This window comes from Culex quinquefasciatus, chromosome 2 (genome assembly GCF_015732765.1).
Source record: "Culex quinquefasciatus strain JHB chromosome 2, VPISU_Cqui_1.0_pri_paternal, whole genome shotgun sequence".
Lineage (NCBI taxonomy): Eukaryota > Metazoa > Arthropoda > Insecta > Diptera > Culicidae > Culex > Culex quinquefasciatus.
The window spans coordinates 149,926,742-149,951,743 of record NC_051862.1 but is presented as its reverse complement, the minus strand read 5'-3'; the positions used below and the strand labels follow the sequence as shown (position 1 = coordinate 149,951,743).

At 38.9% G+C, this 25,002-nt stretch overlaps 1 protein-coding gene across 1 annotated transcript; it reads right to left on the bottom strand.

Annotated features, from left to right (window-relative positions):
- Positions 1–17,378: 17,378 nt before the first annotated feature.
- Positions 17,379–19,960, bottom strand: LOC6032944 (protein adenylyltransferase Fic). Its single transcript, XM_038254957.1, has 3 exons — positions 18,900–19,960; positions 18,239–18,844; positions 17,379–18,173 (listed from the first exon to the last, which is right to left on the bottom strand). Coding segments are annotated over exons 1-3 (1,500 nt in total). The 5' UTR covers positions 19,793–19,960; the 3' UTR covers positions 17,379–18,172.
- Between the last annotated feature and the right edge of the window lie 5,042 nt (positions 19,961–25,002).

Here is a 25,002-nt window from a genome sequence, read left to right as displayed (position 1 = left end):
AATAAACCAAATTTTCAGCTTTTGCTGTTTATGTGTTTTTGATACCCCTGACTCAAGGCGGTTTAAAAAACACCCAAAAATCAAAAACTGGAAATTTGGTTTATTGGACCTTTTTTAAAAAAAACTCCAGATTGCATGTAGTTCTATGCCTCACGACAAGCGTCTGTATATGGCGCTGTTTAAAAATCTATCGCTGATAACATTTACGTGATCCATTTTGTAAAAAGTATCACGAATCGGTCTGAACATTTGATCGTCGATTCTACTTTCATCAAAAATATGCATTTGATTTTCTCGGCTTTGTCTGAACGAATTTTGTCCGGATGTGGTCTATTCGGTCCAGTTTCGGATCCCACAGCTTGGTATTGAAAATTTTAAATGTCCATTCAGTTGTTTAAAAGTTACGATTCAAAACTATTTAGGATTTTCAACATAACCTCAAATGGCCGCCACGAAAGAATCGTGTACAGAGATTCCAATTTCTTCAAAGGTGATGAATCAGTTCTATACTCCGTCACAATTATGATACAATAGAACAGTTATCTCAGAGAGAAGGTTATCTTGTTTTTCGCAAATTTTCTTCTAATTTGTAGTTTTTGACTCAGATATAACTTTGTCCATCGATTCCTCATGTCCAAATAAACCAAATAGTTTTTTTTTTTTCGTTTCGTTTACGTTTTACGAAGCAACAACAAAATGTCTGATAAAATTATGCATAATTCTGGAATTTTTTTTTTTTTTTTGAAAAGGTCCAATAAAACAAATTTCCATTTTTTGCTTTTTGGGTGTTTTTGAAACCGCCTTGAGTCAGGGGTATTAAAAAATACCTTAAAAGCAAAAACTGAAAAAATGGTTTATTGGACCTTTTAAAAAAAACTTCAGAATTGCATTTTCCACACAACATTGTGGCCTGTCCATACAAAAGCACAAAAAAATTAGTCACGGTTTTCTTGTCAAAAAAGTTCATTTGGTTGAGGTAAAGTTGCGAACTTTTCTCCTTTATTAAGGTGTCTTTAACTTTTGTCAATGATGGTTTTGGGTCCAGAAATAGTAAATTGAAAGGAAATAATAATCACTATATGTGAAATACTTCTACAAACAACACTAAGGAAAACATTTTTTGATTAAAACTTTCTGAATCAAGATTTTAATGTTTTTCTAAAACAGGCCACCAAATGGCCGATCGGGAGGTTTTATCCCTTATCCCCGAATCCCACTTTCCCGAATCCCATATCCCCGAAAATCATTTCCCCGAAAATTCCACATCCCCGAAAATCATTTCCCCGAAAGTGCCACTTCCCCGAAAATCATTTTCCCGAAAATTCCACATCCCCGAAAATCATTTTCCCGAAAATTCCATATCCCCGAATGTCATTTACCTGAATGGCCATTTTACCGAAATGTCGTTTTCCCGAATTTACATATACCTGAATAATTACTTCACCCAAAATCAATTTTCCCGAATGATAACCATGATATGAACTATATTGTTATTTAGGATTTTTTTAAAGTATGACGTTAATATTAAATTCTCCTACGTGTTTTTTAGATTAAAAAAACAAATAACCGTAGAAGGCCATCCATAAAACACGCGGACGCTTCAAGAGTGCGGGTTATTGAGATCATCCACGTTCCATAAAATAAAGATTTTTTTTGTAGCGGCAATTTTCAGCGAAGGACAATTTTCCAAAACGGTATCTACGTGGTAAGGATTAAATAGCAACGGCTTTATGCGACGACTCGATGCGCAGGATTCAATTTGTTCTAGATTTTGTTTTACTGAACTGATTTGTCTTAATCATTTTTTGCATATGGCTATGAACATTTTTTTAAAAAAAAATTACGTCCAATTCGAGTTCCGCGACCAACCCTTTCAATCAAATCTAAATAGTTGATTATTGAATTTCAAAATGCATTTTTTGAATATTTCATCACCGCCATTTTAGATTTAAAATTACTTGATCACTTTAAAGTAGTTTAGGGGATATACTTAAGCTCGACAGCCAAAAAAAAAGACGACTTATTTTTTTTTTGTATTATTTGATTATACGAAGTGAACTTTTGACAAGGCCTTCGGATAATCGAGTCTGGACTGTATTTTGATTTTCAACTAAAAGCATTTTTTGCGAAATGATCGATGTATCAAATCGACGTTGTTGTGTTGTCTTGTCGTTTGTCGCTTTTTGACGTTCCGAGAAAAACGCGTTTTAATGTTTGGCCTTGAATAAACGAAAAATAGAGCCAAACATGTTTTGTTTGGTTGACCATTCTGTGCATTGTCCCGAAGTTTGGTTGATTTTAGTTGCCAAGGTCCCGAGTAACAATTACAAATTTTTGCGGTAGTCGGGCCTGAACATGTGTCAAACACGTTCTGACCTTAAATTCCTTTGGCACGTTGTCGCACTTACATCAATTTGAATATTCAAAATTCAAGTGAAGCTCGGAATTTTTTGAACGTTCCATTGTGGACATGATGCTTTATTGATCGCTACTTCCCCGAACCTGGTCAGGCGGGTATGGCCGTTGCCCTGAACCGCGCGCGCGGTTCTGGGCAACGGCCATACCCGCCTGACCAGGTTCGGGGAAGTGGCGTTCGGGGAAATGGCCGTTCGGGGATATGGTCATTCGGGAAAATGATTTTCAGGGATGTGGAAAATTAGGGGAAGTGGTCATTCGGGAAAATGGTTTTTAGGGGAAGTCGCCATTCGGGGATGTGGCCGTTCGGGGAAATGGATTGTTCGGGGAAATGATTTTCGGGTAAATGACATTCCGGGAAAGTGTCTTTTCGGAGATGTGGCATTCGGGGAAATGTCTCTTCGGGAATGTGGGTTTCGGGGAAATGTCATAGATTCGATCGGGAATGATGCCTTTCAGAGCCTTATGTTTTCAATAATTTTTTAGAGAACTGATCTCTCGATTCGTACTTTGAGTGTAAATATCACTTATGTGGTAATATTTTGAGACAGAGTAACCAGATCTTCCAGGTTTTGGACTTTTTGGGGAAAAACTATCGATTACCATTCCAACGATTGATAGTTCAAATGTTCGATCCGGACATAATTCTGAGATCAGGCTTAAAAAAATGTTATGCTTTATATATAATTATTATTTAAGTGGTAATAACTTCAGACAGGGTTGCCAGATTGTCAAACTTTCCATAACTGGACCGACAAGCAACTAAAGTTGGCATATCAGCACTTTGGTTTTCGACTATACTGCCGTTCTACGCATAATTGTCCCATGTTCAAAAAAGGGCAACTGAGAAAAACGCGATTGAAATTTTTCGATCGTTTTCTGTGTGGGTCCCTGTTCGCCCTATATGTCCCTTATCACCCCGGTTAACATTTTATCGCCCTTATTTATAATCCTCTTGCAGATAAACAGGTAAACAAGATAAAATGCTTCGTAAAACTCATGATTTCGTGATAGAAAATACTTCGTGGGACAATTATGTGTAGAAGTTCAACGATGGGACAAACAGACTTGGTGTTGTTTTCAATGATTTTCTGAACAAAGTACTAGATTTTATGTGTTTTTCTGAAAGTATACGTAAAACTAAACTTAAAAATGATAATAAGTCAGAATCGTCCAAAAATGACATGGGACAATTATGCGTAGAACGGCAGTATAGTATCTAAAAAACGTCACATCTAATATTAAGTAATAAATAGATCAATGAGAAGTTTTGTCAAAAAAGTTCATTTAGTGGAAATCGGAGAGTTGGACAGAGAATTTGCCACAATTTACACTTTTGCCTTAAGCTAAATATTCTCTGGAAAACTTTCGACAGGCTACATGCGACGACGGTACGAACCATTTTCAATTATGATTTTTTTCCAATTGTCTTGTCGTGTCGTCGCTACATGTATTGCTTTTTACGGCGGAAATAATCTTTCCTAAACAAAATGAGAATTTGAGAAATGCATTTTTTTTTCTTTCCAGGGGTTGAAAAAATCATACGCATTATTATCAAAACAATAAAATCACTTGAAACGAGTTTGAAAATTGCAACAAAAAAAAATGTAACACTTTGAAGGTTAAATGCAATTTTAACCTGGTTTCGATTGATTGCCCATCTGTTTCCATAAAAAGTTTAATTGATTAAGTATTTTGATACATTAGTTTAGCTTTTTAACATAATTTAATTTACATTTGTAGAATTCAATGTGCAGTTTGAAGAGCGATTCTTCTGGTATTCTTCATTTCTGGAGTTTTTTTTGAAAAGGACCTATAAACTAAATTTTAATTTTTTGCTTTTTGGGTGTTTTTAGAACCGCCTTGAGTCAGGGGTATTCAAAAACACTCAAAAAGCAAAAAATGAAAATTTGGTTTATAGGACCTTTTCAAAAAAAAAAATCCAGATTTAAACTGCCACTTCGTGTATTGTTTGCAACCATAACATGTGCAGCTCAAAAACTGTTTCCGAAATTAGAGGATGCACTGGTCAGGGACACCCAAAGCAACTAACAAGAAAAGTTAAGCCAAAGAGATTGCCGGATCTGCTCAAGTCGCGTTAGGTGGAAGAACGAGTGTGAAAGTAAAGAAAAAAGCAATGTTGAAGAAAAAAATCGAAATAAAAAGCAAAACAAAAAAAATGGATAACAGAAAAGAAGGACTTCGCATTAAAAGTGAAATTATCATTAGTAAAATTTGTACATCGTACCAGAGAGTAAAGCAAACCTGTTATAAACATGAGGTAAACACACATAAAAAATCACAAGAAAAACACACACACACTCACACCAGCACACAGAGTTTATTCAAACGTAAGCAAAACAAACAAACAAACAAAAAAACTTGGTGCGTGCAACACAGCCGCACCAACAGCAGACAAAGCAAAATTCTAACAACTAATATATCCTCTATATAAAAAGAAAAGAAAGAAATTGAAGCAACACAAAAAGAAACAAATATAATGAAACAATAGTGTAATTAATCGCGTTTTGATCAGTCTTAGTACCATTCAGCGCACTCAGAAAGACTTTTTCAAGAGAGAGTAAGTAAGCGAGAGAGAGTAGAGAAAGAGAGTAAGGAGTGAAATGAAAAAAAAAACAAAGCAAACAAAGAAAACTTATTCCTAAAATGTTGCTCTTCGGTAACGTTTCGTAGCGGTTTAAACGTATTATATAAAGTATTGCTTCAAAAGCACGTATTCTCGCTAGTATTTGAAACAACAACAACAACAAAAATCAAACAACTTGTACTTTCAGTTGGCCAATTTTCCTCTCTGTCTCAATTTAAGACGTAGAATTTACCTTAAAGGATCACACACACACCATCGCAATTATATACAAACATTCCAAACACAAACCGAACAAACACACTGAACTGAACTTTCCAAGTTTGCGAACCAGTCCTGATAGTAATTGTTTGTCAACAGCACTTTCCGTTCCTTGCTCATCACACATTGAATCAAGTTTTAAGAGAGCTCATTAATTCACTAGAATTTCCAACAAATTGATAAATATATTATTATTAAAAACATAATAAGAACGCTAAAACGAATCTCAAAGAAAAACCCAATTAACAATTACCCATCGGATCGCTGAAAAGACATGACGAATACGAAAACATGTTAAAGAAAAAAAATTATTCAACTTTTTAAACCCGTTACTCCAACTTTGGTTCTGCATATCAAGTGATAATAACTTTAAAATGAAACAAAGTTAAAAAAAATAAAAAACACAACAAAAAATCAAAAATTTTGTTCGAATGGCGAACACACGAGCACTTTTACCCCGTTTAGCCCCTCCAACAAACGCACCCCCCCAAAACAGTTGTTTTTTTCGAGGTTCCGAATTCCGCGCAGGAAATTTAAGGGTTACGTAATGGCGAAAGTGAAATTGGCAACCTGATGAATACGCGCAAGTGCGTAAAGACAGCAAAAAAAAACAAACAAACAAACAAAAAAAAATGATATTATTATTACGAAAAAGTATTTCAAACAGTCAATAATTAGTTTTAGCTGTAATGAAAAGAAGAGAGAGAAAACAAAATTACCGAATACCAGCAACCAAACAAACAGTCACACAACCAACACACACAGCAAATGTTTTGAAGTAAAGACTTGACTAAAAAGAGACAGTTTAATGAAAATAAAATAAATGGTTTTTCTTTCTAAGTTGGTGAGTATCACATTTCTTGTCACACGTACAATTTGGGCTAAGTTGAGTTAGTGAGATTGTCTCTTACCTCAGTTGGCCTAGGTTCAATCCAGTCGACCCCGGTTGGCATGTACATTAGCAGGATTCTGAGATATGATTTTTTGAAAAAAAAATCGGATTTCAATAAATCAATCTAGTTTAAAGTACCATGCTTCTCCTTCAAAGTCAAAATAAGTTCCCAGTACATTTTGCTGGAAACGCATGGTATTTTATGTTCAATTAACATACCCCAACATCAATGTTTACCATTTTTGAATAGGTTAGTAATGTGAGCTTTTTGGTCCCAAATCAGCAAAGTTTTCATAAGATGTGAATCCAGCTATGTTTTTAAAATGTCTTAGGCCGTTGCCAATATTTGTTTAAAGTTTTCGTCCCTCGACCAAGGCTTGAAAAGAGATCTGTCACTGAATGGGACTGCTCGATATTTGAAAAAACCTTCTGTCAGCGATCATTTCCAAAAACGAAATTTGATCGCTCACAAACAGCGTCAAGCTTGACCGTCGCGGTTAGGCGATCCCATTTCCAATTTCAAAAACAGCCATTTCTTATCCAAAGAATGACAACTCTTTATAAAAAAAAAACGTTACTTAATCCACCTTTAGGTAGTTTGTGCCTTCCTTGCATTCATTAAGTGAATACACTAAATAACACATAAATTTTTATCAAAATATCTGAGATCTGGCCTCAAAAAAAAATGTATCAAAACACTAAAGTACTCATAACTTTAAACAGGGTTGTCAGATCTTCAATCTCTTAAGCTCGTTGGAAAGGTCATTTAATTAGCTATCCAACGATGGGTCGCATTATAGATCCGGACAACATTTTCTTCAAAATATTTGAGATCCGGCTTCAAAAAAGTGTATAAATGACACTTAAGTGCTCATAACTTTTGATGGGGTGGTCAGATTTTCAATGTTTTGAACGCGTTGGAAAGGTCTTTCAAAAACCTTTCTAACAATATATCCCGAGCATGGGTAAATAACAAGGGAAATGCGTAATAATACCTTTCTCTGGTATCAATACCAAATTTTGGTATTCCTGGACCCTTTAAAATTTGTCTTAAGGATTATGCAAGAGTAAAATGTGGTATCATACCAATTTAAGGTATTGTTTTGATATTGCAAAATTGCAGAATTTGTCAATGATCGAACACCACATTTTGGTATTCTTTTGGTATTACAGTATTTTATCAAATTCCTCTGCAACTATGGAAAAATGTTTGACCAATTTTGACAAAATAATTAATTTTGCGCCATAATGATGTCTCAAAGCGAATGCTTTCATTCAAAACCGGAAATTTCAAACTTTATTTTAAACATTTTTGATATACCCCCTATAGAAATGACTTGAAATTGTGGAAAATTTTCTAAGTCAGGATGGCACATTTTGGTATTATTTGAATATTGAAAGGTTTCATCAATTTTCTCTGAAACTATGGGAAATTTGTTAAAAAAAATTTACGAGTTAATTAATTTTGCGCTAAAATGACTTGAAACCCAAAAATGTTAAAGATGATTTCAAAAATTAGTGTGATATACCCACTAATATTTTTTTCAAAAACGTTGAAATAACTTCAAGTCGGGATAACCAAATACTTTGAAAAACGAGTCAATCGACAGATTAATGAATTTTGGTGAATTTCAATTCAGTTTCATTTTAATAATACTGATTTTTCAATCTTGTTATTTTTCAGAAGCTTCAAGAACTTCAAGCACAGGCCGTTCATCAATGACAAATGCATTCGGTGTGGTGAAGAATATCACTAATAACAACATGGAATCATCAGGTGAGTAGATTTGGCTGTTGCATATGAATAATTTCCGTTTTTTCACTAACTGCAACTGCTGCACTAAAAATGGTATGAAAATACCAAATTTTGGTATTATTTGTTCAAATACCAGCGACCATAATGTGCTCTTGGTTGCCCAGTAATAGATGGTAAAATACCATGAAATCATACCAAAATCATGTATGTGAAAGACCACAGAAATACCAAAATATGATTTTCCAAGGGCGCGGGAATACCTAAAAATAAAACCATGGCAATACCAAGTTTTGGTATTCAAGCAATGTTCAAAATCCAGAAGACCTCAACTTGGTATTGAAATGGTTTTATTTTGAGGTATTATTTTACCCTTGGAATAACATGGTTTGGTATTGTTGTGCCCTTACACATACAAGATTTTGGTATGATTTCATGGTATTTTACCATCTATTACTGGGCAACCAAGGGCACATTTTGGTCGCTGTTATTTGCCCAAGTAATACCAAAATATGGTATTCCCGTGTTATTTACCCCTGCTCGGGATAGCATGACGAGTTTTCTTACAAAAACCACCCTTTTTACAATCTTCCGAAGTTTAGATAAAATCGTTTTTTTAGCATAACTTTTGAAGTACTTTTCTAAACTCCATAATATTAACTAGGGTCTTGTGGGACCCCAAGACGGATCGAATGAGACCAAAATGGTCCAAATCGGTTAAGCCAGCCCGGAGATAATCGTGTGCATATTTTTCGGTGCACGGACTCACATCCAGACACACGCACAGACATTTGTTCAGAATTTGATTCTGAGTCGATAGGTATACGTGAAGGTGGGTCTACTAGGTCGAATAAAGAAGTTAATTTTTCGAGGTCATTGAGGTGAGGAAGGCAAAAAGTCAATGTCAACCATCGAACAAACCGAAAGCTTGACAACACAATTTCAATTTTTATTTTCAAAATTAAAAATTTAAAAAAATCAAATGATCACTTTTTTTTGTTCTGACAATCTGGAATTGAAAATTATTTATTCATATTTTTTATCAAATAACATTTTAAACATGATTACACTTACAAAAGATTTTCTCATAAGGAATTCGTTTAACAAATGCTCAAATTTAGGTTTTTAATTTCTGGAATCAAAGTTGACCTCTAGAGTTTTTTTTTATCAAATCAAATCAAATTATTCGCTCTACAGCATTGCCATGGGCCTTGGCGTTCTCGATTGCGGGATTCCTACCCGAAACTAAGTGTCCGAAGGACTCGAACTGACGACCTTTGGATTGTTAGTCCAACTGCCTACCAGTGACTCCACCGAGGCAGGACCCAGGGAGACGACTCCTAACCTGCCCATTATTGAAAATTCGGCTATTATGCCAAATCAAGTATTCCGAGAAAAACGCGTTTTAGTGTTTGTTACCAAATCTCCGTCAAGGCAATTTCCCATAAGAGTGGCATATTAGCCGTTTGGTTTGCCGCATCGGCAGCCAAATCTAAACACTATTTTAGTGAAATTCAAGTTTCAAAAGATGCGTTGGAACATCCTCTACAACCTGGTGCTAATATCTCGTTTTTGCCGAAAGTGGATATTAGCCGTTTTTTCAATGGTGGGCAGTTCACCTGGACTGAGCTAACGACGTAACCTTTTTTGGTTAGTCCGGGGACAACAGTTACTTCCCGTCCGACGGAAGGCGTGGTCAACAAATCTCGTCTCGAAAAATGCCACCGGGACCGTCTGGGATCGAACCCAAGCCGACTGTGAGAGAGGCAACCACGCTTACCCTTACACCACGGTCCCAGCTAGTTTTTTTTTTTTGATAGCTCATATAAACATATGAAAAACAATAGCTTATAGGGCCTTTTAGAAAAAAAAACTCTAGACTTGTCGAGTTGCCAATAATTAAATACTTAAAAATAAAAAATCCAGTTTGATAAGTCCCCATGATTTTCAACTAATTTTATGCGTAATGTTTGAAGAGACAAATTCTTAAAATTTATTTTAACAAAATTTGTTGAGTTAAGATGTTTGCAAGTTCATTTTTTCCATATTCTCAATGAGTAAAAAAATTTAATACCAATTTTCAAAACGCAAAACAGTTTATTACAATCTGTTATATTGTATCTATGTTTTTTATTCCGAATGAAAAATGTTCGAAATTTATTCGATTATTTTAAGTTTTCCAATAACTGTAAATCAAGCTTTATCTATAGTTAGTAATTTACCTTTACTCACAAAAAAGTTTGAAGTAAACAAACACAGTAAATGAAACAGAATCATATATTATTTACGCTGGTAATAATTGTTAAAATTTTGCTTTTTTTCTTGTTGTTTAAGTTTGGCTCTTTTGAACGGCTCTTTCGCTCTTTTTCTAAATGTTGATAAGAAGGCTATTTAATTATTTTTTGCCTTTCTTACTGAAGAAAGGTATAGGTTTTACTTTATGAATTTTCATCGGAAAAAGCGTCAAAAAATCACACTGCATCGATTTTTGACGCTCTATCGATTCGTCTTGACAGAACTCGTCTATATCCAACCCTCGAATTTTGAGAAAATAAATTCCGTGGAGATCGAGTGATGTCCTTATGTGGTAAAATTTTTGCCAAATTTTGTGTCGCGAAGTCCTCGGCTCCCCTATTTTTTATTTTGATAGTTCCAAGTGCATTTGAAAGCTGGTGTGCTGAACCCGGGTCATATTGAGGCCGAATTTAGAAATATCCATCTGTTTTCGGATATGGACTTTTCAACAAAATAGACAGTTTTCAAATGACAATATAGTCCTAATTTTTCATTTTCATATCTTTTATTTATCTCAAAAATTGCATTTTTCAAGCTCTACAACCTCCCAAATTTTCATCCAGATTCACAATTTGGTTCTGGAGTTAGAGCCGTTTGATTAACCTACCATAAAAAAAAAATCCCCAAAAAAAAGTAAGAGACCACCTTGTGACCTTCGCCAAAATTTTTCATTTCCAATTTTATTTGAAATTTTTTTTCTACATTCAAAGTACACACCATAAGGCTTTCTAGTCAGAAATTTACCAACACATTCAAAGTATGTTTACATGACAGCTGGACGTTTGTTTGCATCAGGTTTCTTATCTCTTTCTAGCAATTTTTTTTTTGTCAAGCGACTTCTAGCTGGTTTATTTGACTGACTGCCCGATATGTCAGCCAACATACTTCGCAGGGCTGTGACAGCTACAGCTCGATCATTGTTTGCATCAGGACACTGTGACGAGGAGTTCGTCATTTTTGAGTTAAATTATATTTTTTTCACTGGGCCTAGAAAGCCTTATAGGGCTTTTGTTAATTTGATTTGGTTAACCGCGGTGGATTTTCTTGAAATAATTCGAACTGTCAAAAATCCACCAAAACATCTACCACATTGATCACACAAAAAACTGTGGTAGAAAAGTATCCACGCGGTAGATCCTTTGGTGGATTTTTGACAGTTCGAATTATTCCAAGAAAATCCACCGCGGTTAACCAAATCAAATTAACAAAAGCCCTCATGAGTGAGCATCTGAAACAAATTTGACATCTATCGGCAATCCCGATGAATTTTTAGAACGATTTACTTTCAGCCTTTCTTACTTAAGGGGTTACATACATGTAGAAAGTCACAAAATTTCATGTTTCGGAAAATTTATTCAATCCACTTAAAATATGATTTTCAATCACTCCTGAAAGTTTCATGAAGATATTCCATGATTAAACTGAGTAAGAGATGATTTACGCTCAAAATTTTGCCATGCGCAAACATTGTGAGCGTTTTTTTCTAAACGCCGAGTTGATTTACGGGTGCCATGATATCTCGAGATGGGATGGACCAAATTGGCTGAAATTTGAGGTGAAGACTTGTAAGACATATTTCGTGTGCATGATGAAGCCCGATTTTGAAATTTTGCATTTTTAAAAAATGCAAAAATCAAAAACTGACAGGACCGGTTTGACGAGGCTTCACCAAAAGTTTGAGCCGATTTGGTCAAAGCAGTGTTGAGATATCGTTGCACCCGTTTTTTGAAACTGCTAACTTCAAATATCTATATCTCGGCAATTATACAACCAAATGACTTCAAATTTATTTTGATAATAGTTGAAATTTTTTATTTTAATGCCTTTAAAACAGATTTAAAAAAAGTTTAAGGGTGTGCTCAAACCAACCTCTGAAATTTTTGCCGATTTACATGTATGTAACCCCTTAAGAAAGATATAGGATTTACTTTATGGCTGGACGTCATTTTCATCTTCGTAAATAATACGACACAGCATGAATTTTCATCGGAAAAATCGTCAAAAAATCACACGCATCGTCGCCAAGTCGACAAGTTGTCAAGTTGAGCTTCGAATACTGGCGCGAGAATGCTGGCGCATATAGTTTTTGGCTTGAGATATACTCTTTTGTAGTAGCTTGTCTACCGATGTTTCCTACAACATGTCAAATATCGTAGCTTTTCGGTTTCTTTTGCCCTGTCCGTTTTTGCATAACTGTCCAATGTTTATGCAAAAACTTTTGTGACATAAAACATTCATCCGGCTACAACCAATTTGTTTCCCGTGTGCTCCAAAAATCGCCTTTAAGTAGGCTTCATTTTATCGTGATTTTGTATGATAATTTAACAGAGTTCATTGGATTCCAATGGGAGCTTTCTAAGCTTCTAAGCTTTATATCGTTTTCAAAGTTGCTCACGACGCCAACGGCAATCTATGGTATCGCGATTGAGTGTGTAGTGGTGTGGTTGTAAAAATAGCTGTCTCTGACTCTCTCACTTTCGTAGATGCTGAATGGCAAGCTTCCCTGCACTGTGCGGCACACGCGGTTCGGTTTTGCTTTGCGCCTGCTTTGTTCGGTTTATGGGTTCGTACCAAAACTAGAACACCAAAAACCGCGGTGTGCGATGTCACTGGCGCATGGGAAGCTTGCTATGCTCGCGTTTGTCATAAACGTTTGTTTGATTAAGAATTTGTACGATTTTTTGCCTTCCTCACTGAGGTAAGGCTATAATCCTGCTCTAAAAATGAACTTCGTATAAAAACGTCGTAGACCCACCTTCATGTATACATATCGACTCAGAATCGAAAACTGAACAAATGTCTGTGTGTATGTGTGTGTGTATGTGTGTGTGTATGTATGTATGTGACCAACAAACTAGCTCATGTTTCTCGGCACTGGCTGAACCGATTTGACCCGAACTTGTTGCATTCGACTTGGCTTAGGGTCTCATAGATCGAGTTTTATACAGATTGAAGTTTCGATAAGTAGTTCAAAAGTTATGTATAAAAATGTGTTTTCACATATATTTGGATCTCACTTAAATGTATGTAAACTATGTCAAGGTCCATCATCCGACCCTTCGTTGGTTAGGTTATCAAAAGAACTTTCCAACGGGTCCAAAACATTGAAGATCTGGCAACTCTGTCTCGAGATATGGCCACTTAAGTGATATTGATGTACTTTTTTGAAGCCGGATCTCACTTAAATGTATGTAAACTATGTCCGGCTCCACTATCCGACCCGACGTTGGTTAGGTTATCAAAATACCTTTCCAACGAGTCTAAAACATTGAAAATCTGGCAACCCTGTCTCGAGATATGGCCACTTAAAGGATATTGATGTACTTTTTGAAGCCGGATCTCACTTAAATGTATGTAAACTATGTCCGGATCCATCATCCGACCCATTGTTGGTTAGGTTATCAAAATACCTTTCCAATGAGTCTAAAACATTGAAAATCTGGCAACCCTGTCTCGAGATATGGCCACTTAAGTGATATTGATGTACTTTTTTGAAGCCGGATCTCACTTAAATGTATGTAAACTATGTCCGGGTCCATCATCCGACCCGACGTTGGTTAGGTTATCAAAAGACCTTTCCAACGAGTCCAAAACATTGAAGATCTGGCAACCCTATCTCGAGATATGGCCACTTAAGTGATATTGATGTACTTTTTTGAAGCCGTATCTCACTTAAATGTATGTAAACTATGTCCGGGTCCATCATCCGACCCGACGTTGGTTAGGTTATCAAAAGACCTTTCCAACGAGTTCAAAACATTGAAGATCTGGCAACCCTGTCTCGAGATATGGCCACTTAAGTGATATTGATGTACTTTTTTGAAGCCGGATCTCACTTAAATGTATGTGTACTATGTCCGGATCCACCATCCGACCCATTGTTGGTTAGGTTATCAAAAGATCTTTCCAACGAGTGCAAAACATTGAAGATCTGGCAACCCTGTCTCGAGATATGGCCACTTAAGTGATATTGATGTACTTTTTTGAAGCCGGATCTCACTTAAATGTATGTGTACTATGTCCGGATCCACCATCCGACCCATTGTTGGTTAGGTTATCAAAAGACCTTTCCAACGAGTGCAAAACATTGAAGATCTGGCAACCCTGTCTCGAGATATGGCCACTTAAGTGATATTGATGTATTTTTTTGAAGCCGGATCTCACTTAAATGTATGTAAACTATGTCCGGATCCACCATCCGACCCATCGTTGGTTGGGTTTTCAAAAGACCTTTCCAATGAGTTCAAAACATTGATGATCTGGCAACCCTGTCTCGAGATATGGCCACTTAAGTGATATTGATGTACTTTTTTGAAGCCGGATCTCACTTAAATGCAGGCTTCACTGAACACCAAGATCTGGTGCGCCGTGGTGCGGTTTTCGTGTCACTCTAGAACCCAAACCGAGCTGTTTATTGTCACACCATAGCAACTGTACCGAAAGCACCTTGGTACACCACCGGTGCACCCAACTGCATACCAAGATGCAACTCAACAGAATGGTTGATCCAAGTAAACCGGAGGCGACATTGTTTTGATTGAAGTTTGTCAGCCATCATTCACAACTTCGGGATGGCCTGGCGGTTGTTGTCTCCGTCTTTTAACCACGAGGTTTCTGGTTCAATCCTGACTCAAATATTTTTAAATTTTTTTTTCAGTGTTTATTTTCAAAATAAGTGATTATATGCATTAAAAAAAACCTTCTTCGAACCTGCGACGCTCTAGTTAAAAAATTGAATGGATTTTTGTAGTGGAATAGAGAAAACGTTCCATATTATGCGGGCAGGTTTAAGTGGAAATGCCTATTTCAGGATTATATGCACGAGAAGTCAAAGTTTATATTTCATGACACTACGAAATTTTTTTCCTAATAAATTATTCTAAACAAAAAAAATCATTTAAAAAATAAAATAATAAAATTCGAGATTCGAACCAAGAACCTTTAAAATACTAATGCAGTGCCTTTGACAACCACACCAATAAGAACTATAGTCTTCAGTAGGCTTGCTAGGCATCAAGAGTTCTAAACTTCTCCCGTGTGGTAGGCGCAGAAACTATGTCAGTTTTGTGTACCAGATCCACACCGCCGTCACACCAAACTTTGGTTTCGGTGCACCGATCAAGCTACCGAGCTGTGTCGGGTTTTTTTTCGTGACGAGAAATGGTGCGCATAGAAAAACCGGTATCATAGCAAACCGTTGTCGCACCCGTCAAAAGGTAAGTCTGCTTAAATGTATGTAAACTATGTCCGGATCCACCATCCGACCCATTGTTGGTTAGGTTATCAGAAGACCTTTCCAACGAGTGCGAAACATTGAAGATCTGGCAACCCTATCTCGAGATATGGCCACTTAAGTGATATTGATGTACTTTTTTGAAGCCGGATCTCACTTAAATGTATGTAAACTATGTCCGGATCCACCATCCGACCCATTGTTGGTTAGGTTATCAGAAGACCTTTCCAACGAGTGCGAAACATTGAAGATCTGGCAACCCTGTCTCGAGATATGACCACTTAAGTGATATCGATGTACTTTTTGGAAGCCGGATCTAAAAAATAGATGAAACTTGTGTACAGCCATTGTTGTGAGGAAGGCTCCAACCACATAGGTGGATTAAGTTAGTTTTTTAAATTAAATTTGTCTTTTTGAACATTCTTATAATAATGACATTTCTTTTACATGCTAAGCGGTATGGCCTAATGCTCTTCATCTTTGTTGTATTTTCCGTTTGTTTATTAACTGATCACATTTATTTTATTTACTTCAAATTGTTTTACATTATTACATTGAATCAAATACATTTGGGTAAAAAAGAAAAAAAATCACTTTAACAACTAATCCTAACTTAAAACTAAAAAATGTAAATTCATTGAAATATTCAAAATCACTAGAACGAGTAAACTACGAACTGTATTTCAAGATAAATCCTCTAAGGGTTCTTACTTGTTCCTGGCGAGTTTTGCACCCACGCAGTGTTGTTGTCATCTCGATGAAAATGTTCAGAAGTTCTTGTGGTGAAAACAGGTCACAACTTTCTTCATCCGTTGATGCTGGTTGGTTTTCCCTCGGTTGCTGACTGAAGCCAGGAGGTGTTGTATTCTCTGCAACTTTTTGCCGCTGATTCAACGGCAATGGCTGCAGATTTGGGAAAATCCACGTCCGTGAAAATTGGTGGTGTTGTGCGACGATTTGGTTGGTGCCTCGTCGTCGCTTGCTGCCGAATTTTTACAAACTCAGCACGTTTTGGGCAGCTTCGATTCTTGGTAGAATGGTCGCCACCGCAATTGAAGCATTTCCCTTCGATGTTCTCGTTGATTGTTTCGCAAGCTTGAGTTTTGTGCTCACCTCCGCATGTTGCACAACGACTCTTGATGAAACAATTCCTTCCACCATGTCCAAACTGCAAGCAGTTCAAACATTGCGTCACGTCACGTTGAAAATTGCCCGAACTGCTTTCAGCTCAGACGGCGTTGTCGATCCTTTCTCGAGTACCAGGTACAGTTGATCACGATACTTGATGTCCTTGTTGTGTCTCGTCATCTTGAAGACTACGATCACGTTCAACTTAAAAGTTTTATGCTCTACTTTCAACACATTCACATGGGGCGTTTACCTGGATCGTCATGGCTGTAGTATTCAATCTTTGTGTTGTTCAGGAAATCCCGAACGTAGTTGTAATCCTTTCTGGTAGGTAGCAGAATTTTGAGTTCATCAGCACACAAGCGAATGGAAGCTCGTAAAGCAAAAGATTTGATAAACCCGGTCAGCCACTTTCACACCGAATCCGATGACGATGTTTTCACAAAAATGGGTGGCAACTTTTCCCGTCGTTCAAATTCTTCCTTCTCGCTCACGTCCACAGCGAACTGGTTTCCAAACGAATTTTGAGCGTCCTTGGTCAAACTGCCTGGCTTTGCAGGTAGCGCTTCGGCATTCTTTAGCTTCTTCAAATCTGCCGATCCTGCTGGTGAGGACCGCCTCTTTTTCTTGCCCTGAGGCATTTTTTGCACTTTTTAGCACTTTTCAAAAGTAATATCGAGGAGTACCTCACTGATTAGCGGTCCACAAGGGAATGAACCTACGCCATTATAACACAGACCTGACCAACCTCTTTAAAAAAGGCAAGGCATTTCTTTCAATTGAAAAGACGATTTACTTTCGCATAAACAAGGGTGTAATGGGGCTAATGTTATAACGCTTTACAGAGGTGCCGAAAACTTCAGCAAAATCACAGTCGTAAGGTTGGTATTACTGCTAATCTTGTTAATAAATACTTCCGGCTATAATTACTCACTGTACAAACAAGGCATACACACGACATAAATTATTTCTTGGGGATAAACAATGTGCGTTGGGGTATTTGCTTTGCCGCTTTGGCGAAACTCCAATTTTACCTTCAGAAGTTTAGAGTTTGATCAAACGACAAAGCATTAATACGATTATTTTTGAATCATTTATTTTACTTTTACAAATGCCTATGAAATCCTACATATTGGGAGCACTGCAAACGGGTTGTGCGTTTCTGGTTCCAGCCCACTCACAAAATGTGTTTGAAAATTGCTCACACAACTGTTATTTTTTTTATTGAATAATTTAATAATTATTTAGGGTATTTTATTTTGACACGACTTTGTTTAAACTTGTTACCTACTTATTTATACAAATCTTTCTTATACGATTATTAACACGGTAACAGTTCGATAGATCAAAAACTTTTTTAACTCTTCTACTTTAAAAACCGACATAAGTTACTTTTTTTTTAATATTCACAGCTGGACGCCCCCTCGCATTCACACTACTTTCCTAGTTTGGTTTGAGCTTACCGTGATTACCAACGTAAGGAACATTCGACATTTCATCTCAGATTGCAACCAACACGACCATCGGTTGGTTCTTTTTGCGCAACATCAGCAACACAATCGCTATGATGAGCACCGAGGCAAGCAAACATCTGGAAAAGGATTTTTATTTTAAAAGAAATTTGATGGAACTTTCCAAACCACAACTCCAACTCACCACATGGTCCCTATCCGAATGCTGTCCCCGGTTCCGCTGCCCTCGTGCACCGTGCTGCCGCCCTCCCGCCCAAATCCGTGCTCCCGCTCGCCAATCGCCCCGCCCATTTCCTCCTGGGCCAGCAGCGGCACCGGATGGGACAGCTCGCTCGTCGCCCACAGGTACAAATCCAGCGTCCGCTCCGTACAGTCCGCGATGAACCGCACAAACGGCCGAATATCGCCCTCGTTCGCAACCTGCAGATAGTCGTAGTACTTGTGCCGGTGCTGCTTCTGAATAATGACCGGCGGATAACCGGCCCGCATCAGCAGCGTGTTCATCAACAGCCGCGAAGTGCGCCCGTTCCCATCGCTAAACGGGTGGATGTGCACCAGCTTGTAGTGGGCCATCGCGGCGTACCGCACCGGGTGCATCAGGAAGGACTGCTCGGCGTTGAGCCAACCCTCGAAGCGACTCATCAGGATCGAAAGGTCGCCCGGCCCGGGCGGAATGTGACCCCCGACGTACACCTGGGTGCGCCGGAACTCGCCGCCCTCAACGGGATCAACGTGGCCGAGCACGCGCCGGTGGATCTCCAGCAGGTCCTTGAGGGTAATGAAGTCGTTTCTGAAAATGAAGGTCGTTACATTGCGAAAACAAGAAGCAACCATCTCCAACTCACTTGTTAACGAGCGTCGCGTTGATGTACTTCATGGCCGCGTCCAGCCCCAGAATCTCGTTGTGCTCGTCGATGCTCTTCCCGTCCACAGCCATCTTCGTCTCCAGAATCGACCTCGTCTGGGCCAGGCTCATCGTGTTGCCTTCGATGCCCACCGAGTGGTAAATGTGCTGAATGTAAGCTTCCTTTTCCGCCCGCTTGAGGCCAGCATCGAGGGCGTGCACCGACGACAACGCATCGCGCTTCTTGTCCAGCCGTTCGAACCGCTTCTGGTCGAGGTGTTCTACGATCGAGGCCGTCCGCTGGCGGTTCGCCAGCGCCTCCGAGTGGGACGGATTGACCGTGAGCGCTTGGTAGTAGTAATGATCCGCCGTAACGATGTCCTGCTGGCTGTGCTCGAGGAATTCACCGTACTTGGTGAGAATTTCCGGATGTCGCGGTGAAAGGGCCATCGCGTGCTGGAACAACCGCAGAGCCTTATCGTCCTTGCCCATCAGCTTCATCTCAACGGCCACTTTCAACGAACTGAGCGCCTCCTGCTCGTTGGAACGAGCCGTTTGCTGCTGCTTCCCCGCAGGAGTTCCGTTCAAACTGTCCGGAAGCCGTACCGCCGCCGATAGGTACGGCTCCAACACACGAGCTTCGTCCGCAATCTGCAGAAAGCGTCCGTCCGGCAGGTAGTGCGGAGTGACCCGCGAACGATCACTCGGCGCGTAGCTCAACAGCGCAAACATCAACCCCGAAAAAAGCGAACCAATAACGAAGAAGATCAAAAACGACAGTCCACCCATCCGACGGTGCCACTTTCGCTTGCTACCGGCGCTCCTTCCGCCTCCGGAATGGGTGCGCTTTCGCGTGACCAGGCCCTCGGCGGAGCCCTCGCAAACGGAACACATTTTGGACAACTGTTGCGCGTTTTAGCCACGAACTTTTAACATTACACACAACTAAAAACAGACCACAGAACACGTTTTGAATGGAACTGAACTGATAATCTCGCGGATATCGCACGATCTTTTCACCAAATTGAATTCTTGACGTGGTGCTTCGGGATTGTTTTGGTTTCCGTAAACAAATTTTGACGAGAGAGAGGATGATGAAACTTTTTATCGTTTTGTTTTGCTGTCAAGAGGGAGATGGATTCTGCATAAAAAGCATTTATCGTTTTAGGGCTACGTCAGTCCCTGCAACGGCAGCCATCTTTTTGAAACCAAAACTTTTGAAGCGTACGACCTGATTAAGAAGAAGTAAACGAAAACAAATTTCTGTCAACCAAACCGCGTGTATCGTTCGTCTTGCAAAAAGTTTGAAAAATGAAATGTCTTATAGCTTTGTGCACAAACGACTTCCACCAGAAAAGGATTTCAGTCAAAGAAACGAGACTCACGAGAGTTTCGGAACACAGGTTTCCTACGCAACCATTCGGTCGCCAAACGTGAATCGCCACAATAAAAACTGCTCATCCTGGAATTTTCGATGAATGCAAAATTGATTTGGACAATGTTTTAATTTGCTCGGTTCATCTTTCATTGGACTGCTTCTACGAAAATAAAGTAGTGGCCACGTCGGCGAACCTAATCCGATGGCCCTCACGGATGAGCAGCTTCGGTGAGATCGGAGCACAAGAGACGTTCGCGGCTCAAACACATGGAGCGTTCCCAGCAAAACACCTGCAGGATTCGGCCCAGAGAACCTAATCCGTAACCCTCACGGAAGAACATTAAGGGACGGTTGCCAGCAGAACGCCTGCCTGGAGAAAAACGTAAAAAGTTGATAGATAGATCAGGTTTCGCTCGAAATATGTATTCTGTATAATATCACATTTCTAGAGCTTTGCGTTTTGCCGGTGTTGCACCAGATAATATAAGTCCTGAAGAAGCCGTTATCCTGGTACCAAAGATGAAAGTACAGATTCTGTGTTACCGGAAGCAAGTGCGAGCTCTCAGAACCGCTTGAAGCTTGCAAACATCGAGCAAATCTGTACAGCTTTGCAATACAACTGCTTGCGACTGTTGAAACAAACCGAGCTTTACAGGTAATGCATAATTTTTACATCAATTGCATGTTACAATCTTGAGCTTACGTATTTAAACAAATTTCAGAGCTTCGCTACCAAAAACGCGCTGTTCAAGCGACTGGCAAAGCACAAGCCTGGCGAACCTTGAAACCCGGTCATCCAAGCGTTTGCACAGACTCTCCACCTTTACTCACCCAAGGCCTACCCATACGTTCGCAGGATGCTACACAACAAACTACCTTGTCCGCGAACCATCGTGAGATGGTACGAAGTGGTTGATGGTAATCAAGGGATCGACGAACAAGGCCGTGCAGGATAAGGCCGTCGAAAGGGCCAGTCAAGGAAAGAGCTTGATTTTGGGAATATCCATGGATGAAATGGGAATGAGGAAGCAGATCTCGTGGGATGCGCACTCAAACAAACTAAACGGTGTGGCGTACCGTTTCGATAATCACCTCGATGGAAAACCGCAGAAAGTGACCGCTGCCAAATCAGCCCTTTTTTCATGCTCACCTCTCAAGATGAAAAGTGGAAGATTCAAATTGCGTACTACCTGGTAGACTCGATTAATGCAGTTACACAAAAGGATATCATCCTGGAGATTCTGAAGCAGCTGCAGGGCGTGAGTTCGACCGCGATTTCCTTAACTTTCGACGGAATACGAAGCAACATTTGCCACCTAGACCACCTACTTCGAGTGTCGTTCTTTCATCCGTGTACCGGAGTGCCGATATTTGCCATTTTCGATCCTGTTCATATGCTGAATCTGTTGCGAAACACCTTGCTAACTTCAAGTGGTCCAGCAATATGGCAGATTCTGGAAATGCTTAACGAACTGCCGAAATCGACCCGTTGATCCTCTTAGCACCCAAGCAATCGTCTTGAGTGTGGCAAATGCCGGAATCTGTTCCACCCTATTTGTGTCAGTCTCATGCCGGAAGCGGTGCCAAAGATTGCCGAGGAATTGCAGCGAGGTGTTCACTGGCTGTGCCAAACCTGCGTGGGGAAAATTTCGCTGTACTCCGTTTACGCCCATCCGGAATTGACCCGCATGAAGCTTGACATGGTTGCCGAGGTGCAAGCGTCCGTGAAACTGGCCATCGCATTCGTCCAGAACAAGGCGGAAGCCACGGCAGAGGAGCTGAAAGAGCTCAAGCAACAGCACACCCTCAGCGTGATGGAGCTTTCAAAGCGGGTTCAAACGTTGGAGTTGCACCAGTCCAGTCACATCCAGGAGGTGAGTTTCCGTGTCGACGACGTCCACCGGCAGTTGCGGAGGGATGAGGTCGTCATCATGAAGGTGCCGTTCAAAGAAAACGAGGATCTCCGCAAGCATTTCCTGGCCATACTGATGACGCTCCAACTCCCCCCGGAGCATTTTGCCAACGTTTTGCTGAGGCGAATTTCGAGACCGAATTCTCAAGGTGCATCATCAAGGAGTATCTCAACGCCACCGATTGTGGTGGCCTTCGAGAGCAGATACAAACGAAACGAGTTCATGAAGGCGTACTTCCAGAAGGCAAACCTTTCACTCAAGGATTTAGGGTTTCCTTCAGATGGCAGGATCTACATCAACGAGAATTTGTCAGCGTAGAACTACTCGGCCTTCCAGCAAGCCATGGGCTGGAAACGGGAAAAGAAGATCCATTCAGTGAAGGTGTCTGACGGAATGGTGTTCGTTACCACTTCAAAGGAAGCCAAACCCATCAGGATCTTTCAACACACGAGTCTTTGGAACAAGGATGAGTTTTCACAGCCTCCTCAGCTGACACCAAAGCCGACGGTTGCAGAGTAACTTGATGCTGAGCGCAGATTCATCGAAGCTTCATCTTGGAGAATCGTTCTATGCTGCTTAGGAATAAGTAGTTTTCTTTTTTCTATTACTATTTTTATAAACCTTTCCACCTTTCTTTACTAACTTCTTTGACACAATCTTGTTATTTTCTTTTGCTATTTATATTCTAACATTCTGTTTACAAACCCAACTGATTTCTAGATCTTAAGTATTTTTATTGATTCTCAGTTTAGAAAACTGGTTTTGAACTCTAAATGGAATAGATTGTTTGGAATGTATTTGATGTTATATAAGTGCTTTTAGTGCGTAGTAGTAGTAAAAGTAGTGCGTTTTTTTTATTGTTGTTAATATTTGTATTTGTTCTCAGCTGTTGCTTGATTCACTTTTTGTTTATTAATGACAAACGTTACACAAGATGTACATGAACTGCGTTTCGACCCCTGTCACACATTTCTTAAAAACTCAATAACGCAAGTAAGAGGATTCAAATTGGCTCATCTCAATACTTGCTCGTTAGTTTGTCATCTCGATCAAGTCAAACAAATATTTTCACAAACTGGTTTTGATTGCGTCGGATTTTCAGAAACATGGTTAAATGATTCATTGACTAATTCTTTAATAAAATTTGACGATTATAGAATTTTAAGACATGATCGTACTTCCAGGGGTGGTGGAGTTGCTTTGTATGTGCGTCCATATTTTAAACCAAAAATCATAAAAAGTTCAAATCCTGGTTCTACAGAGTATTTGTTCTGTGAACTTACTTTAAAGAATACTACATTGCTCGTTGGAGTTGTTTACAAACCTCCGCAAATAACTGACGTTTCATCATTTGAAGAAGATTTAGCTCAATTACGTTCAATCTATAATAACATTGTGTTGATGGGGGATTTCAATGTGAATATTCTTTCACAAAATTCTCTTTCAGACCGATTTTCAAACATACTGAACAATTTTTCACTTTCCATAGTCAATACCGTGAATCCTACCCACTTTTTCAATACCGGTGCCTCTTTACTTGATTATTTTATAATTTCAGATAATATTACCAATGTCTTTTTCTCTCAAAAATCAGTTCCATCAATTTCCCACCATGATATCATTTTTACAGTCTTAGATATTCCAGTTCAAGCAGCTTTCGATAAAATGATTTCTTTCAGGGATTTTAAACATTTAAACCCACAAACAGTTATAGACGACTTCCCAACATTCAATTTTGATGAACTCAACAACATTGAGGATTGTGAAATTTTAGTAGCTCATTTTAATTCCAAATTACTAAATTTAATTGATAAATATGCTCCCATTAAAACGAAACGCATCCGTTCAAATGATTGTCCTTGGTATAGTCATGAAGCTTACAACGCATGTGTTGATCGTGATCTTGCATACAGGAATTGGAAACATAACAGGACAGTTGAAAATAAAATTATTTTCAGACGTTTTCGTAACAGAGCCAACAAGTTAATCAGAGATGCCAAAGTTAGTCATTCAGCAAAAATGTTTGACCCTTCCCTGTCAGCAAAAGCACTTTGGAACAATTTTAAAAAACTTGGCTACAAAGAGGAAATCAGACCTTTAGACGATCAGTTCAATTCAGATTTAGTTAATAATTTTTTTTTTATTGATAAAGTCAACAGCTACCCATCTGGAAATCTACAAGCAGCTCTTGCAAACTCACCCATTTATGATGACGATGATGATAAATTTAAGTTTAGAGCAGTTTCAGCCGATGAAGTTCATAAAGCCATATTAAAAATAAAATCTGATGCAATAGGTTATGATGGCATCCCACTTAAATTTGTTAAAATGTTCATTAATATATTACTGCCTTATGTTACGTTAATCTTCAACAAAATCATTGTTACAAGTTCTTTTCCTTTAGTTTTCAAATTATCTATAGTTAGACCTTTAGCCAAAGTTAAATTTCCAGCAACACCGAATGATCTCAGACCAATTTCCATTTTACCAACATTATCGAAGGCATGTGAGAATCTTTTAAGGATCAAATAGTACAATATTTAACATTCAAAAAGCTTATAACCCCTTTTCAATCTGGTTTCCGGGAACATCACAGTACATCTTCAACCGTTATTAAAGTTTGTCAGGACATAAATAAAGCTTTAGACAGTAACATGGCAACAATACTTGTCCTCATAGATTTCACGAAAGCTTTTGATCTGATTGACCATAACATTTTGTAGCTAAACTGGAAAAGCAATATAATTTCTCAGCAGAAGCTTGTAATTTGTTTAAGAGTTATTTAGGAGGAAGACATCAACTGGTTGAAATCA

What these genes read in the sequence shown, in the direction of transcription:
- LOC6032944 (XM_038254957.1), bottom strand. Translation starts at nt 19,792, where the DNA reads ATGTGTTCCGTTTGCGAGGGCTCCGCCGAGGGCCTGGTCACGCGAAAG. An exon ending in AACGCGACGCTCGTTAACAA is followed by an intron (nt 18,845 to 18,899) that starts GTGAGTTGGAGA and finishes CTTCATTTTCAG; the next exon opens with AAACGACTTCATTACCCTCA.